At 39.5% G+C, this 16,525-nt stretch overlaps 1 protein-coding gene across 1 annotated transcript; it reads right to left on the bottom strand.

Moving 5' to 3' along the window:
- Positions 1 to 679: 679 nt before the first annotated feature.
- wnt7aa (wingless-type MMTV integration site family, member 7Aa) lies at positions 680 to 15,614 on the bottom strand. The gene is made up of 4 exons (XM_036530735.1): positions 14,823 to 15,614; positions 13,406 to 13,632; positions 5,835 to 6,106; positions 680 to 1,668 (listed from the first exon to the last, which is right to left on the bottom strand). Exons 1-4 carry the CDS (start codon positions 14,891 to 14,893, stop codon positions 1,189 to 1,191), a joined length of 1,050 nt encoding a protein of 349 aa, XP_036386628.1. The 5' UTR covers positions 14,894 to 15,614; the 3' UTR covers positions 680 to 1,188.
- Between the last annotated feature and the right edge of the window lie 911 nt (positions 15,615 to 16,525).

The raw sequence follows: 16,525 nt of genomic DNA, 5'->3' as shown, positions 1-16,525 counted from the left end.
GATGGGGGTGGTAGGATATTGAATTATACAAGAAGAAATATAAATAAAATATTCATATAAAAATAATCTCTTACAAAATATATTCTTTTAACCAATATTTTCCACATAAGGGAAGTTTGTCTGGATGATCTGTGTTGCTTTGTGTTTTGTTTGAAATATGTAGCTTTGAATCACGCTTCTATGTTCAATTAACAGAGTTAACATCGTTGCTTCTAAGTCACAGCCTGTTTCATTTTCCAGACAACTAGCAGCAAACAGAGGGAAATAACTTTCTCAAGAGAAATACCTAGAATCAATATTACCTGTCTGACCTGTAACAATACAGTATGCCCCCACAGTAGATTCCAGTAGCTGATGAAGGCCTATTATGTACAGTATGTAAAGTCCAGTGTATTGTTATTTTTTTATACATATTTGTGTTGTTTTGTATTTTGTTTCCATCAAGAACAACAAAATACTCCACAGGGAAAGCTTACTAGATCTACTCAATATAGAATAGTCCCATAACAGAAAAAGTCAAAAATAAAAAAAATCAGTAGTTTCCTTATTAAATAAATTAATATTAGTTTCATACCTAAATAAAAAGTTAAATATTGCAATTACTGTTGTGTTTAATTCATGCCAGAAACAAAGTTCAGGACATCTGTCCATTCGTGTCCCATAAGCGTTCGTGCAGAGAACTAGCGATCAGTATACAGAGTGAGGCAGAACAGCCGGGGATCGAGAGGCGTCCAGCTGGCTGCAGTTTGTACAGGAGGGCTCCAGACTGCCGTGCGAGCAGAGGACCCTCACAATCACAGACGCCACAGTGCAACGCCACACGGACACCTCTATCCCCATGTCCAGGACTGCATCGGTGTTTGTCCTGCCACCACCACTGGCAGTACGGCCCAGTCTTCTACATGATTTTGGCAGCCGGATGTAACCGCTCATTGTGAATCTTGTAAACCCTGCATCAGGACAGAGGTTCTCCAGTCAATTTCCATTCAGAAGCAGAGAGAGACATCGCTGCAGACTGCGGATCTGACCAAGGCATCATGTGCAAATGATTCTCCCTCTCGTCTTCCTGTATGCCCGCGGCAACCGAAACGGAACCCTGTCAGTAAAATAACGAATATACACACGCAGACACACGCAACCACACCCACGAACACACGCGCGTGAACGGCAGTCCAATAAATATATATTTCATTTACAGGTGTACACCTCTGTCCTCTCGCTGCACGTATTGCACTTGACGTAGCAGCACCACAGGAACTTGCAGTTGCACTGCCACACGCGCGAGTACTGGTGCGTGTTGTAGCCCCGGCCGCAGCACATCAGGTCGCAGCCGTTGGTCTGCTGGGCCGTCTTGTTACAGATGCGCCCCTGTGTTCCTAAGCTGCCCGTCACCGGATCCTCCTCACAGTAGTTGGGCGATTTCTCGATGTACACCAGGTCCGTGTCCATGGGCTTGCGGTAAGAGTAGGGCTTCTTGATCTTGAGGAAGGTGGGCCGCTTGTTGCGGCTGGCTCTCACCGGCTCCACGTGCACCGCCTGATTGTACTTTTCCTTAAGGATGTAGCCCAGCTGCCGGAACTTGGGGAGCGTCGTCCAGCAGGTTTTGGTGGTGCAGGAACCGGACACCCCATGACACTTGCACTCCAGCCGCATATTCTTCTCCAGGATCTAAAGCAGGAAGAAATAAAAACCAAGTTGTGTATTGAAAACTGCTACCTCGTAACACCACCATTACAAAACAAAATCCCACTGCTCCAATGAAAAAATGTTCTGAAGAGCAGAGGTGCAGGTCTAAGGCCAAGCTCATTACATATGGTCTTAGTCTGAATTTGGTGTCAGATGGCAGGTAGTTCATTGTCTTGTTCACAAACTATTATCTTTTTCTTTTAATATCATCTACGTTTTTGTTTTCTCCCACATCAGTAGACCACCACAGAACAGCAACTGGTAACAATGAACCCATACAAAACCCATGCAAAACATTATGTTGTGAATATATTTTAAAGAATATATTTTTGGTTTGGTACATTTCAATGCATTTATGATGCCCATTAATATACTTTAATTGTATTTGCAATACTGAGGCTGAACATCATATTTCTCAATATATTGCAGTATATTTTATTTCTTTATGGGAAGTTATTGCTGTTCTTTAGTCTCACTTGTATAGTAAATTAGAAAACATCTTCTACTGCCTCAGTACAGGTTAAGTGTGAACAACCTAAGAGGCAGAGATAACATTCACCACAAATATATTATTTACTTTATTGACACTTCATAGTGCTACAGTGGAGTCTGAAGTTGATAGCATGTACTTTATATTTCACATATTCAGTGTACATGGTGAGAATTATCTTAAAGTGACTATATTTTGCCTACTACCCACTTTTTGTACATTACAAATGTGTGCTTAATATGTTTTATAAAATCTGATAATAAAAAATATATTTGTATGTTGGGTTGGTATGAACAGGTCATACTTTAAAGCCCATTATGTTGTTGTTGCTAAATCTTCTTTTCCTTTACAATGAAGGAATAATAAAAATAATTTCTGTAAAAAATCTTTACGTACAAATCTTGATCATGTGAGAATGAACTTGTATGTCAAATCTGCTGTGTAGATTTGTGTAATGTGGGTCATGGATGACACAGATTCTTAGACAGTAGAGAATGTGTCTATACTTAAAGTATTCCAGCTCATATTTTTGAAATAGTTTTACAGGTTGAGACAAAGGTTTTTTAAGACATTCCGTGCGAAGAATGCAAAAGTTCTCAAACTCACTGGATATAGTTTTCTTCATGTTTTCACTGACAAAGGAAAAGCAGACTGCAAATCCTAGCTGAGGGCACACATATAAACACAGACCCTACAAAACCTTCTATTGTGCTTCCATCACTTTGTGTGTGGGATGATCAACATGGGGTGCATTATTTCACACACAGCAGTAAAATATCAGAGGCTGTAGCACCCTGAAGGACTCTGTCTCCTTTGCGAAGACCGGGAGACTTGCAGAATTGGAGGAGTAGATCTGAATCACACAGGGTGTGAAGGATTATCACAGAGTGCCCAAAAACAATAAGCCTGTGTACAGTGTACTGTGTACAGTGTACACAGATGAAGTTGGTGCATCCTGTTTCAGGTCACCATGGGCAATGTAAGCTGCTCCCATATGTCCCACAAAAACCTCTGGGGCGAGAAATCACATGCTTTTAGTGGAAATTCTTCACTTTGCCCATTTTAGGGCTGATAAAATCATTTTAAATGGCTTTATTTTGTAGAGCATTATTTTTTTTTTTCCCTGACAGGATTGCATAGCTCAATTTTACATAATTAACAAGGTCCTCATGTGTCAGTGAAATCCAAATTACATTCAGCTGATATCTAGTTCAGTGTCCATCATTGTCAATGTCTACATATTTGCTTATCAAACACGTAGGTGCATTGTGTTGTAAAAAGTGTAAAGGTGCTTAGCTCTGCACTTACAACCCTTTTGTCAACAAAAATATTCAGAGTACTAGCTTCCACATTCATCGCTCGCTCTCAGGCTGAACACTTGTGACAGCCATTGTCTGTCTTTGTTCAATCAGTGTGAAAGAAAATGGCTCCTGTTCAACGTCATTCATTTGATTACCATAAGTAAGGATATGCTGTACGGTGAAAATCACAGAGCACATTTACAGTAGGGATGAAACAAAAAAGAGAGAGAGAAATTGAATACAGTCTGTTTGCTAAGAAGCACTTTACCTATCTTGATAAAGGAGCATTAAATGTATGCTTTGGAATGGCAGCTGCTGGAGGTCTGAGTAGAATCTTTTGGTGCGGTTGGAGATGTGTTAGCTATGTGAGTGTCTCTGTGGCTACATGTGGAATGGTACCAGTACAGGTGCTTCTTTCCTCTTGAGTGAGTAGCAGCCTCACCCAGGTTTTAATTATTCCGCTTTATCTTCAACTCTCAGACTTTCTGGAGTCTGCAGAGCAATTTTCAGCCTTCTCTGATGCATGTCAGGCTTAACTTGGTCATGCTCTTAGTGCTTGATAAACATTCAGTTCTCTGCTGGTGTTGAAACAATGCCCATGTTGGTGGCATAGGATGTTTAACCTCCCTCCCCCACTCCCCCGACTCCTCTTTCTACCTGTCTATACCAAGAAATTTTGCCAGCATAGCGTTTGCTGGCAGCATCTGTACAATGGTTTATTGTGCTGAAGCAATGGGGCCTCAGGACACATGCTTAACATTTTCATACCGGTTCAATCTCACCAAATAATATCTCATTTGATATTATTTCTTGTAAGTGCTGAGCACAATCAGGTATGATTCCAGTTTGATGAAGATCTACATATGTTTAAAGGGTTCATTCAATTCTTACAAGCAAGTCACTGTGATGCCCTGTGTGCAATTGGTATAGTCTCTTAGCACACATTTCACTGCTCTGATGAGCTGTTGGGACAATGGGTCATGAAAAATGGACTGAGCAAAAGTATTCCTTACGGTTGGTCTTCCCACATCTCAAACAAGAGCCAGTCCAAATCTTTTGGGGGTGGATGTGCCCCCTAAAGCTCTGTCCAGAGTGCTGAACTATCAAATTCTCAAGTGAGTGCTCAATATTTAAATTGTTCCAGAATGATCTTTTGTTTTTCTTATTTCATCACAAATCTGAGACTATTGCAAACTATTCAGTAAAATTTTGAAGCGTTGGCAAAAGTACATTTGACACATCACTCAATAATCTTGTTTGTCAAAATACTGATAAATGTGAAGCATAATGCATGTATTATGTGTAATATGGTGACAGGTAATATATGAACTGTATGTGTACTACAGATTAAAAGGCTTCTCTCTTCAACCAGTTTACTCATGCATACACTTCATCTTTGTTTCCTCTGTCTAAATAAATGTTGATATCTACATTTACAAGATTTGTTCTCCTTTGGTTTAGAACTATGACTGAGTAATAAGTTTGTAGCAAACATTTGTAGTAGCCTTACTGAAATATTAAAAAGCGAACTAATAACATAACTCAATGTAACATTTTCCTCATACCTCACTCCTCATATCTGGATTTAGGAACACAGTCAAGCGAGGCTAAAGTTTGGCTAAAGCCCCTTAAAATCATGAACATGAAATGCTCCCACATTTTCCGCGCACAGAGAAAGCAGTCTTTTCCAGCATCCAGTTACACCTCTGCAAAGGAACAAAGGCTGCTGCAGAGTAAAGGATTACAGGTGTGGGGACCTCATTTTTCCCCTACAGCGCAGGGTAAGAGAGAAGAGCGCTTTAATGCTTTTTACAGCATCATTGTGTTTGGAGCACACAGATCTGGGCTGTAATCAAACTCGGCCACTTCTATGGCTTCCCCTTCTAAAAGCCTTCTATTATTTCATTACAGAAGACCTCTTTAATCTTTGTCTAACTGGCCAGATCCATGGCAAATTGTATCAGGCCCAGAGCGTGGCGAGGATTATAAATCACAACACCAAGGTTACACTGCTGCCTTCTCTGTTTGTTAACCCATTCTGTTAACAGTTAGTTGTGCTTTCAGAAATCATTTGTCTTGACTTCTCTCATGTCTTCCCTTTAATGTTTTTGGTGTACTGGTGGATCACATAAAACATTCAAAAATAAACAAAAGGGTATCTGTAGTAATTGTTTTATGGACTTATTGATCAAATGCTTGATGACATGACAGTTTTTAGTTCCTTAGCTGCCTTTGTTAAAAGGGCATGTGAAAACTCCATTCATTTGAGCTAAATTGGGATGATACAAATAATGCCTTGATCAACCCAGAGCATAATTGCCCATGAACTGGGCTCTGCCCAATGTTATGTGACATACCTTGCGTCCTGCCTCGTTGTTGTGTAGATTCATTAGTGTCCTGGCGTTCTGTTTTATCTCCCTGGCATCCACGAATACTTTGGAGAAGCCCAGGCCGTAGCGGATGTCTGCTGAACATCCTCCCCACTTCCAGCCCTCCTCCTGGTTGTAGAAGCCCTGCTTTTCCTTGTCACAGCCACAGTCACTCAGGTTGCCCTGGGTGCAGGCTGCCGTGATGGCGTGGGCTACCCCGGCGGCGATAATAGCGTAGGTGAAGGCGGCCTCCTTACTGCCTGGAATAAAGAAGTCATTTTAATCAAAATCGCTGACAACCAGATCCAATGTTTTATGCAGTATCTAGCCTCCTCACATACTTGACATAGCTTTCCTTTCAAATAGCAGGCAGGAATAATAAAATACATTAACGCTGCCAAGTCTTATGCATTTATCATGCATGCTCTGCACAGATAAATGGCAGCTCCTATCAGATAGAAGAGGAGTTGTGAGCAACATGCAGTGCAGGCCTGCTGGTTATTGCCTTGATAATGGCAGTTGAGGATAGAGTTGAAGATTAGATTGGTTTAGATTTGTGGTATAAATAAAGCTTTATTTACAAAGAGAGCGACACTTCCAGGGTCTCAGCAATTTCAAAACACTGATAATAATCCCTTAGTCTTATGTCACACAGAGGAAACATCGAGTCAGAGGCTCGTCTATGTGTGGTGAATCGCTCAAAGCTCGTCTACTACAAAAGGAAGGAATAGTAAATCTATTGAATGAGCACAATGAGTAAGAGTTTATTTAAGGGACAGTACAATGGAAAAGATAGGAGTTATGTGTTTAAACTTCAAGCTGGCTTCAGTCCCAGCTTCCGTCACATATGGGAGACACCCTCTGGAGGTGAGCCGCGGGAGCTAACTGGCCCTCACTGGACAGGCAGACCAACAAAATCAGGCAGCCCTGCCTGTGTCAGGCCTCATCTATATTTTTAATGGCACAGAGGATGTGTTGTGGATCGTGAAAGAAAACTGCATCTAATGCTTATCGGTACTTTAGCAGCAAACTGCAACATTTTTAAACATTACTTGAATAGGCTCTGAAATGTTACTTTCAACGATTGTATCCTTGCACCAATTTTCTATTGGTCTCTTTATCAAACCATATGAGTTATTCAGAGAACAATTTTCAACCAATACTGGATATAACATTGAATTAGATCAACTCTTTTTCTCTGCGTGCCAGTTTTTTCGGCGTGCCAGTACACACATACTGAAGCTCCAAATGAAGATTCAGGAGGAGAATTTAAAGAAAATCCCTACACAATTATTCAAACCTAGAGAAACCGATCCCATCAACGACTCTAAGAATCACACTTACCACTTCCTTTCCAAGTCAGCTTTTCACGGCATCCCTCCTCCCTCCCTCCCCATCTCCCCCTTTCTTTTCCCTGTTTATGATGTCCACATAGGGAAACAACAAACTTGGCCCATGACCAGGTATGATCTCTTCGTTGGACTCCAAGCCAAATAAAGTACCGCTTTAACCACATCAAATGCAACCTGCATGCTTTCATTGTATGGGTATTCATATCTAGTGAATACTCATTTGTAGGTAATCTGTACATCTCTGTTAAGCTGAATGGAGTTGAGAGACACTTTCATCAAATTGCTCTATCTGCCTGCCTTTTGAATGAGCAATGGGTATTTGGCAAAACATTTGGAATTAGAATAAAAGGGACATTCGCTATGCTTGTGGCGTCAGAAGTAGACAACGAGTTGATTCAATGGCCCTGTCTTGAGGTCACACACACAAAAGACGATCACTAGGTATGTACAGCACAGTGGTATGAGAGAGAGTTCTGTCACCAGTGTGAAAAGCTATTGATCTGATTCATCACCAGGCTACTTTGTGAACCCTCCAGGAAGTTAACTCCTCAGGGTCTAGGTTGATGGGTCATCACTTATTTGCACTTCTAATAAATGATTTACATGTTCCAATACTGTAGGTCACACAGGCTTTGAAAAAATGGATAACTTGGGGAAGCTCACTTGTGATTGAAGGTGGAGTTATAAAGTCTAAGAAAGGAATGGAGGTGTTACAGAACTATTACTGGAAAGAATACAGATCTAGGTTAACTGTTTCACTCCATGTCTTGTTCTGTATGTCATGTAGTAGCAAATGCAGTAATTTAAGCATGTCAACATTTCCTCAGCTTTCTCCCTCCACGGTCCACCAGTATGCCAAGGAAAACTTCAACAAGGCTTTTCATCCAAATTTTGAACGACGCAGAACTCTTATCTTTCACCTAATCAATTTTCCACATAATTTGTTTGCCTTAAAGCAAAAGTCCCATGAAAATTCCAGAGACACTACAGCTGCCCGTAAACTGAGCAGGTCAATTCAATAGGGAGCTGAACACATCAATACTGAAAGCAGCAGTGCTGGAATATAAGGCAAAAAGCACAAACAACAGTTTAATCTTGATGATAAAATTAGCAAAGCTAGCTAACACATCCCTATGAATTCGTCCAATACCACCTGGCACAATTTGGAATACATGGGCTATGGAAAAATAAATCTGCATGAATTTAAAATAACCACCACTCAAAAGACAGCTTGATTAAAACAAAGCCACAAAAGAATATGCTATTTTATGTGTTGTTGATTGGGAAACAATTTCTTACCTTTAAATACATGTCAAACACATTTCACCTCATTATTCAAATGAACTGAATTGCATTTGGAGACACACGCACAGTAGTAGATCATTCAGAGGCCATGGCACCTGTTGCTAGCAAGTAAACTGCAGAATTTTTTGTTCAGATCTGGGCAAAAATCCACTGTTCATAATTTTCACAAGTCAATGAAACAGGCCATGTTCCTCTTCTTCTGGGTTCTTCCCCAACTCTCTAAAGCTTCACAATTGCTTTTCACTGACAAAGTAGCTCAGCCATGGAGGCCATTAGTATGGCAGCACAGCTGCAATTTAGTGATTTTTTTCTGCTCCTTACTGATATTATGATTGAATGTTATAGTAACAGGTCCATTCGTTGTTGTTTTAGGTAGAAATCATTGGCTAACAAATGGTGTCTTTTAAAGCCTCAGTGAGTCCAGCCTTCAAGAACTGGGATTGTCTACCTTTGTATTATGTGCACAGCCAACTGTACCAGGTCTTTTTTGAAAAAGAGATTTTAATCTCAATGGGAGTTCCTGTTTAAACAAAGGTTAATAAATGATAAACTGCACTGTCTTTCCTTTGATATATTTTTGTGGAATTGAGGAGGAAGAAAATCTAAGCCATGCATTTGTCAAATCTCTCATTTGCATGATGCTACAGTGTCTGCGTAAATAAGCACTTGAGCTGAGGTGATAACAGCACAGGCTTGCTTTAGTAGTATGGGGTTGTACACATCTAGATTACAACTTTGGAGATCTATGTTTCATCACACTTTCATTTAACGGGGGATTTTAGTGCGAGTGCAGAAGGTAGCCTGTGTTTGTGTGCATGCGTGTGTGCATTAGCAAGCTATCTATCCTTCAATCTTTCTTCAAAGTCTGGCACATATATTTGTTTGATTTCAGCCCTTCTTTTAACCTGAAATTGCTCAACAAATATGACAAGCTTTTCAGTACTTCCACAGGAACCAAGGTATGTGCTAACCTGTTTTTGATAAACATCTTGGACCAGTGCCCTTGCAATTTAAAAAAGGCAAGTTTTAAGCATCAATTATGTGGAGGTTTTTATGGATAGAATGGGCACTGTGCCAATAAACAAGGTGTGTCACAGAAGTAAGTGAACCCTTGTAGCTTTAAAATGCTGAAACCTATAAATCCTCACCAGAAAATAGAGGTTTAATACTTGGTTTCTCCATCTGTTGGTTAGAAACTGTGTTTATTTAAATCAAGATACTCTGAACACAAGCACCACTGATAAAAAACCCATAAAACTTCTTTGTTATGACAAGGGTTTTTCTGCTTTTTCACAAGTATCTGAATCAGTGGCTTAGAAAGATTCTGCTTTAAAACGCTGCTTGCCAACACTGCAAATGCAAGAGGTTAATTTATACACCTAACACAATGTGCTTGTCTGGACATGAGGCTTTTATGCTGTTAGGGGGAAAACTATTTTACGAACAGTCAGGAGTGCAGTTAAACAAGAGAACCAAAAAACCATACAGAAGAGGTAGCTGCCCTCTGTCTCTGCCATCACTATTGTTTCTCCATTTGGTAATCATTCATTGAGGGTTCTGAATGTATCACATGCAGAGAACTCATTGAGACCTCTTCACTGGGGGAAAAGCATTGTTAACCAAACCAAAAATCAGTACAATTTTGTTTCTATATTGCTACATTTTAATAAAGATTTGCAGGAATTTCAGTTGATAACCACTGCACTGCATGGCTCACTCTCTCCCAGCGCTAGATATGGGGGCCCTTCTCCACACAAGCCTGATATTAACAATGGCATTCATCTTCCAGGCCTCTGCTGCTGTGTGGACAGGGCCTAATCTGACCAGTGAAACCAATCTGATTAGCACGGCTGTCCACGCTTTGCACCTCACTGTATGACAGAGATGACGGCAGTTTGAGCAAACAAGCCGGTCCTATCACCACGAAGCACAGCCCCTTCATTCTCAGACTCATCCCCCTCTAACGGAAACAAAGCTCTGAGAAATGTCACCACCACAAGCATGGAATCAGGAGGCTGGGAACAGCATGCAAGACTCCTCCCCATCCAGACTGTATCACCAAATAATCAGGCACACTGGCAACACTGAGTGCTAATTGTGGATGAAAGTCACTTCGTCCTCCACTTAGAAATACAACTTAAGCATGTGTCAATTTTTTTTATTTCTCACACAACATTTCCCACTAATTTTACTGACTGGTGAACTTGTGACATTGTGTAAAAATTGAAAAGGTACCCAGGGTAACCACACTTAAAAACAATGTGAAATGCAACTAGACTGGGCCTCAAGTATGAATATTGCATTAGGTCAAGTGGTTTAGTGCAGTTTTGCGATGCTATTGAACATGGTCTTCATGTCAAATAATAGTGCTGATAAGACCATGACAAAACATTTCACAAACAGAGAAGTCTGTGTGTGTGTGTGTGTGTGTGTGTCTGCTGCGAAGGAAAGAAAATGCTAGTCTACCCTAAATGATATGTGCAAGTCCTCACAAATCATTGCATCATAGTGAAACTCAGCACACAATCGCTGAAGAGTTGTCTGGGTTTAGAGAATGTGGAGAGGGAAACGGTAGAATAGTGTTGAAAATGATCCTCTGTTCATTTCCGCGACAGTCCAGTCATTTGAGCATCTAGGTTCCCTCCAGCCATCTCCCACAGACAAACAGCCGACAGCCCAACCTTCAATTCCCACCAGCCAAAGGCTTTCTGGATCGGCACGAATCATGAAAGTCTTCCACAGAGCCATTCATCAAAGTGTCGAACACTCAATAGCAATAGAGGACCTCTAAGTAGACCACAGTTCGCCTAAGGAAAATGGATAGCATTACTTCCAAAAAAAAAAAAAACCCCAAAAAAACGCCAACTTCTAATTTGTTTTGTTTTTCTGTGCTGTTGTCTTGCATCTCTTCACCATACTGTATTTCATCTGTTGTCTTATTCAGCTAGTGTAACTTATACTCGTGGTAAAGTCAACAGCCTGGGTGCCTCATCTTCAGAATCTACTGATAAGCAGGAATAAAAAAGTGATGATTCTTTTACACTGAGGACTGATTGAAACCTTTCAGACATTGTTATATGAGTACTCTCACTTGATGGACTATTGTGGAAGCAGCTTGTGGTGAGATATTTTGTCTCAGTCAACTCAAAAAGGACACCTCTACAAACTGGGAATGTGTTAGTGTGTCATGGAAATAAAATAAATTATCTATAACATAAGTTTCCATAAAATTGGCAAATGAACACAAACTGAATTGGACTGGAGTATAGTTTATAAAAGCAATATCTATCATATGAGTCTAACAGAGAGGACATATAGTGCATTTGTATGGTTTTCAGAGTGGCTTTCATTTTGCAATTATACTCTTATTGCAATGAAATCATGATGATTGGTCAGCTCTATTGAGTCATCTCTCATTAAAAGATTATAAAAGTGAATTATAAAAGTTTGTTCTTCTCTGTAGAAAGAAAAAAATGCCCTAGGTGTTTTTTATATTAGTCATTGATCTGTTTGTTGATGGTGGAGAGATTATTTTAATGATACGCTGTTTGGAGAGCTCAAAAAATCTCTTCGACAGCGCACTTGTGCAACAGACTCTATACGCAGTCATGACGACTTGAGGTATCGTTATGTGATCATCTGAACTATATCTGAAATTTGAGGCATGTAGGAAGCAGGGAATGTTACAGTATGGTTATTCTCTTACGATGTGTTTCAATAAAACCTATGAGTGTTATGCCTAATTGAAGTCTAAAATAAAAGGCATGTTTCCTAGTAGATTTTTCATTAAAATGATCACAAAGTAAATGATTCAAAATTAGGGTATTTTTTTATATTAAAATATGAATTACAATTACACATCATGAAACTTTACCCATGAAACTGGGCAACTTTCAACCTGTAATGTCTGCCATTGAAATTGCCACAGATTTAAAAAAAAAAAAAAAAAAAACAGCCTGCCAGTTTTTCATTAGTAATTTTTTTTTTGTTCATTCACCTTTTCGGTTGTGTAAAATCGTGAACATGTGACACCACACATGTTTACATATTATAGTGCTGCCGGTATATCCATTCAGCTGTCTTTTGGCACCTTTTGTTTATTGGGCCGTTTCACACATGGGGGATGTGAGGTCGGGGGGGTTACGGCAAGTTGAAACAAAAATGATGTGGCACGTTAAAACTCTCTTTTCGTTGAAAACAGGGTGTCATACTTTTACATGTTTGATTTCTTCGGGGGTGTTTTTTTGTTGCTGTTGGTTGTGGTTATTTAGACACTTAAATACCTTATAAATAATCATGAAAATGACAAGGAAGCATAACCTGAGGTCCAAAAGGAAGGTCATAGTAAAGCCACTGAATAGGCCTATGTCACTGGCTCTTTAAAGCGAAAAAGTAATCAATCAGTTATTTAAAAATGACTACAGAAACTTAAATGTTGTTTGTTAACAAAGGCAAATGGTAAATTCTCATTCTAATACAACTTTTTGTATTGGTTTGTTTTAGAGGGTTGCCTAATTTAGCAGTGAAATTTATGGTCTGCTTGGCGTGGCTAATAAAATTCCATCCATTAATGGTATTTGTACATAACAAGAACACACCATATCACATATCACACTTATCAGAACATATTACACATATTGGGTATTTCATGTCTCCCCACTTGCAGCAGCTTGCTCCATAAAAATGCATTAAAATTTGAAGTTTCAGCACAAAATATCTGGGAGCATGATGGACCATTACTTTTTTCTTGTAATGCATGGATTTTAAGAACTTTGAAAACTTTGGATCACCTGTAACCTTTTCATCTCGTAGGTCATTTAGTCATTCTTACCCTAATTATTTTCTAGTACGGCCGAACTGTTTTCAAAGAATAAAACATATAAAAATCGATTATGAACATACCCACTTTCAACTCTTTTCCAAAGACAGTTCTCTCTCCGAGCGCAGAGCAGTTCCAACGTCCATTTTTGAACTGAAACTGGCACTCGTTGATCCCCATTTGTGCTCCTTCTCCGATGACTATGATAGCGTCGGGTCGGCTCTGACAGATAGTCCGTTGTCGAGGAGCCAAACCAGGAATTTTGTTACAGATTATACTCGCTCCTAAGGCAACCACGGAGGAGAAGCCCCTGTAAAATATGAAGACAATTGGTTTTTTTTAAAAAAATGAAGAAATGTCTTGTTACCCAATTTGCAAAACCTAAATGTTTGGGTAAACACCGGCTTTTCCATGCAGATGTGTGATTTCTGAAAGTGTGATTTAACAATTGTGGGACTTGTCTGCACTTTCAACTTTCAGGATACTGTTTAGAAGCCGAGATAGATATGTACTGCTATTATTATTTGAATTTTTGTTCTTTAACTTATATCGTTTGATGCCCTGATTTTCTATATTGTAATTTCAGATGGGGCTTTTCAGAACGTATCAAGAGATGTGAAGTATAGATAGATTTTTGCGAAACATAACCTTCAAGCGGCAAAAACGAGTAGGCTAACGAGTCGTGACCCATCACATTAATTTAAATGGCAATCAATCAGAGAATATTGTTGAAACGAGGAGGAAATAGCGGTAATAAACCAAGATAGGAGGACCACACACTTGAACACAAAAACCGCTTTAGGAAGGCTACTTTTACGCCCTGAAATATTTTAGCATTTCATGTTTTACCTTTGCATATAAGAATCTTAATTGTATTATTACGCTTAACACAAACCCCTGGAAATGAAAGCGGTTCATTTTTACGGGAGTCAAAATAAAGTTATTTGAAGGCTGCTAATATGAAACATGTATGCAACCATTCAAAAACAAAACTTGATAAAACTGTAACACTTGTTTTCTCTCGACATAAACCCTTCTGTCTGTATCATGATGCAAGTTACTGGAAATGTATCTGACATTATATTAGTTTCGTTTAAAAATATGTAGTTAGCCATTTAACAGGTGTATAAGATAAAACTTGAAAATTGCCAGACTCAGAGATATTGTTCTCCATTTGTAAATGTGAATATGCTATCACCGATCCGGACACCATACGCTGCTAAACGTTGCCGAGTTTATTCAGTTGCGACGAGTAGATGAGAAGACTGGGTGTCCGTTTCAGGGTCACGGTAAATATGACTTTCATTTGTGGCGGCTATATCCTAAATAACTTAAATATTAGTTGTTTTGTAAACCCAACCATAATTTATTTTTTCCAGGTTAAGCTTCTCTTCCAAGACGCTAGCTATTGTTTCTCCAAAGCAGAAAATTTCCCCTTCAACTTCGTGAAGTTAAGCGTTATCAGGTCTGAACATGCGGAGGTTACAGCGAGATACGTACCCAATTTTCAAATACACAATCCCCAGACAAAGGAAAATATGAAAAATCCAGCGTCGTGTTTTCCTGCTCATGATGTCCACCTTCTCGACTTATATCAATGATTGGTGAGAAATACAATGTTCTTCTTCAACTCTCTTGGATTGATATAGTCACGAGCGAGGCAACTCCAAGTCAAGGTATAGAGACAGAACAGATCTCCTCTGTGAATCCAGAAAAATCCTTTGAAAAATTGTGCTGGCAATATCCTTGAATAGCTCTTGTTTTCTTTTTGTTGTTTTGTGTTGTTCACTTGACATTCGGGTGCGTGTCACAGGTAACTCAGAGATATGGCACGAGCTGTACTGCAGTGATCTCAAGCTTGCAGTCCCTGCCCTTCCCGCAGGTTCTATATCTACTTCATCTATCAGGGCGTGTTCTGGAAAGACATAGAGCCCATCTCTAGAATCTCAGGAAAAGTCCTGGAGTGTGCATTCACCTGTTTATTAATGAAAATGTTCAAAGCCGCAGCATCACCACGATCCATATGGGTAGTTTAGTTCAATAAAGAATTATATTCCTGTCATCAAAGATAAACTTGAAGAAACGATCAAGCAGTAGGTTGTCAGTCACGGGATCGTATACATAGCATCGCTACTGAGAAAGTCATAAGCACCATAAATTTCAAAGTGTAAATTAAAGTTCTTCTACGAATACTTTTCTTGTACTTGCTTTAAGTCTTTCTGTCGCTGTTATGTCTCTGAAGATCAGTTCAGTGGGAGGTAAAATATCTTCAGGAAAGGAAATGCTCCACCTTAAAATAGATTGGGCTATATGGAGTACGCGCACTCCTTTGTAGGGTGGTTTTATCTATTTTCCAGCGCTCATACGCTCCTCCCTCCTGTCAGGCCACTTCTTTGACTTTTAATACCATTTAATTTTTTTTCTTTTTGCATTTGATTTATGCGGTAGGATTAACTCATTACCATACCAATACCCCTTTCATCAGCATCTCTCATGAGCTGAATGACAAAGTCATAAACGGCCTGCTGCAAAGAACCTAATTACCTCCAGATTCTATGACAATCATAGGTAGTAAGAAGATCTAAGATCACACAAAAGTCTGATTTTTAGCACAGCCACTCTTTTCATTGCTTGTCCGACAAAGCTTTTACAATATAAAAATGTGTGGCTGTTTGACAGCACTTTTTAGACGGATAGAAATGGGTGTGCAGTGTACCATTTGTAAAACACGGATGGACGTTTAGGCGGCGTTAATTAAAATGGAAGAGGGAAGAGCTCAAAACATGAAGCTGCAGGTGGTCCTTCTGAATGGTCTATGCATCACCGTTTTTCTATGATTGGTGTAGTCTATTCTGTGACGTTAAGGTCAGTTACACTGCCTCAATGGAGAATCAACCTTCTATGATACTTTATTACCGCTGAAAGACGTAGACATTACCAATTAATTAATGGTCATCTTACAAAACGCGGGTTTATCTAGCTACTGTGTGAGTCACTTGATATGGGATATGGGTGGCCGTGTTTAAAACAATGGAGGGAATAGTTATTGAAACCTTAAATATTTATTGTTTTAACTTATTTCCATTTTGCCAGTATGTGAAGGCGTTTCTCGTGGACGCCTGAAACTGGAGTAAAATGGTCTCATCTTAAACCTTAATTGCCTTTTTGACAGCTTAGTGGTTTATATCTTTTGTAACTGCGCC

Source organism: Megalops cyprinoides, chromosome 6, assembly GCF_013368585.1.
Source record: "Megalops cyprinoides isolate fMegCyp1 chromosome 6, fMegCyp1.pri, whole genome shotgun sequence".
Classification (NCBI taxonomy): Eukaryota; Metazoa; Chordata; class Actinopteri; order Elopiformes; family Megalopidae; genus Megalops; species Megalops cyprinoides.
The sequence above is the reverse complement of the archived record's forward strand: the minus strand, read 5'-3'. Positions and strand labels throughout refer to the sequence as shown.

Excerpts from the sequence above, each read along its gene's own strand:
- wnt7aa (XM_036530735.1), bottom strand. The coding sequence starts at position 14,893 with ATGAGCAGGAAAACACGACGCTGGATTTTTCATATTTTCCTTTGTCTG. Across the intron at positions 13,633-14,822 it reads ATTGTGTATTTGAAAATTGG|GGGCTTCTCCTCCGTGGTTG; the intron begins GTACGTATCTCG and ends CATATTTTACAG. Across the intron at positions 6,107-13,405 it reads TGGAAAAGAGTTGAAAGTGG|GCAGTAAGGAGGCCGCCTTC; the intron begins GTATGTTCATAA and ends TCTTTATTCCAG.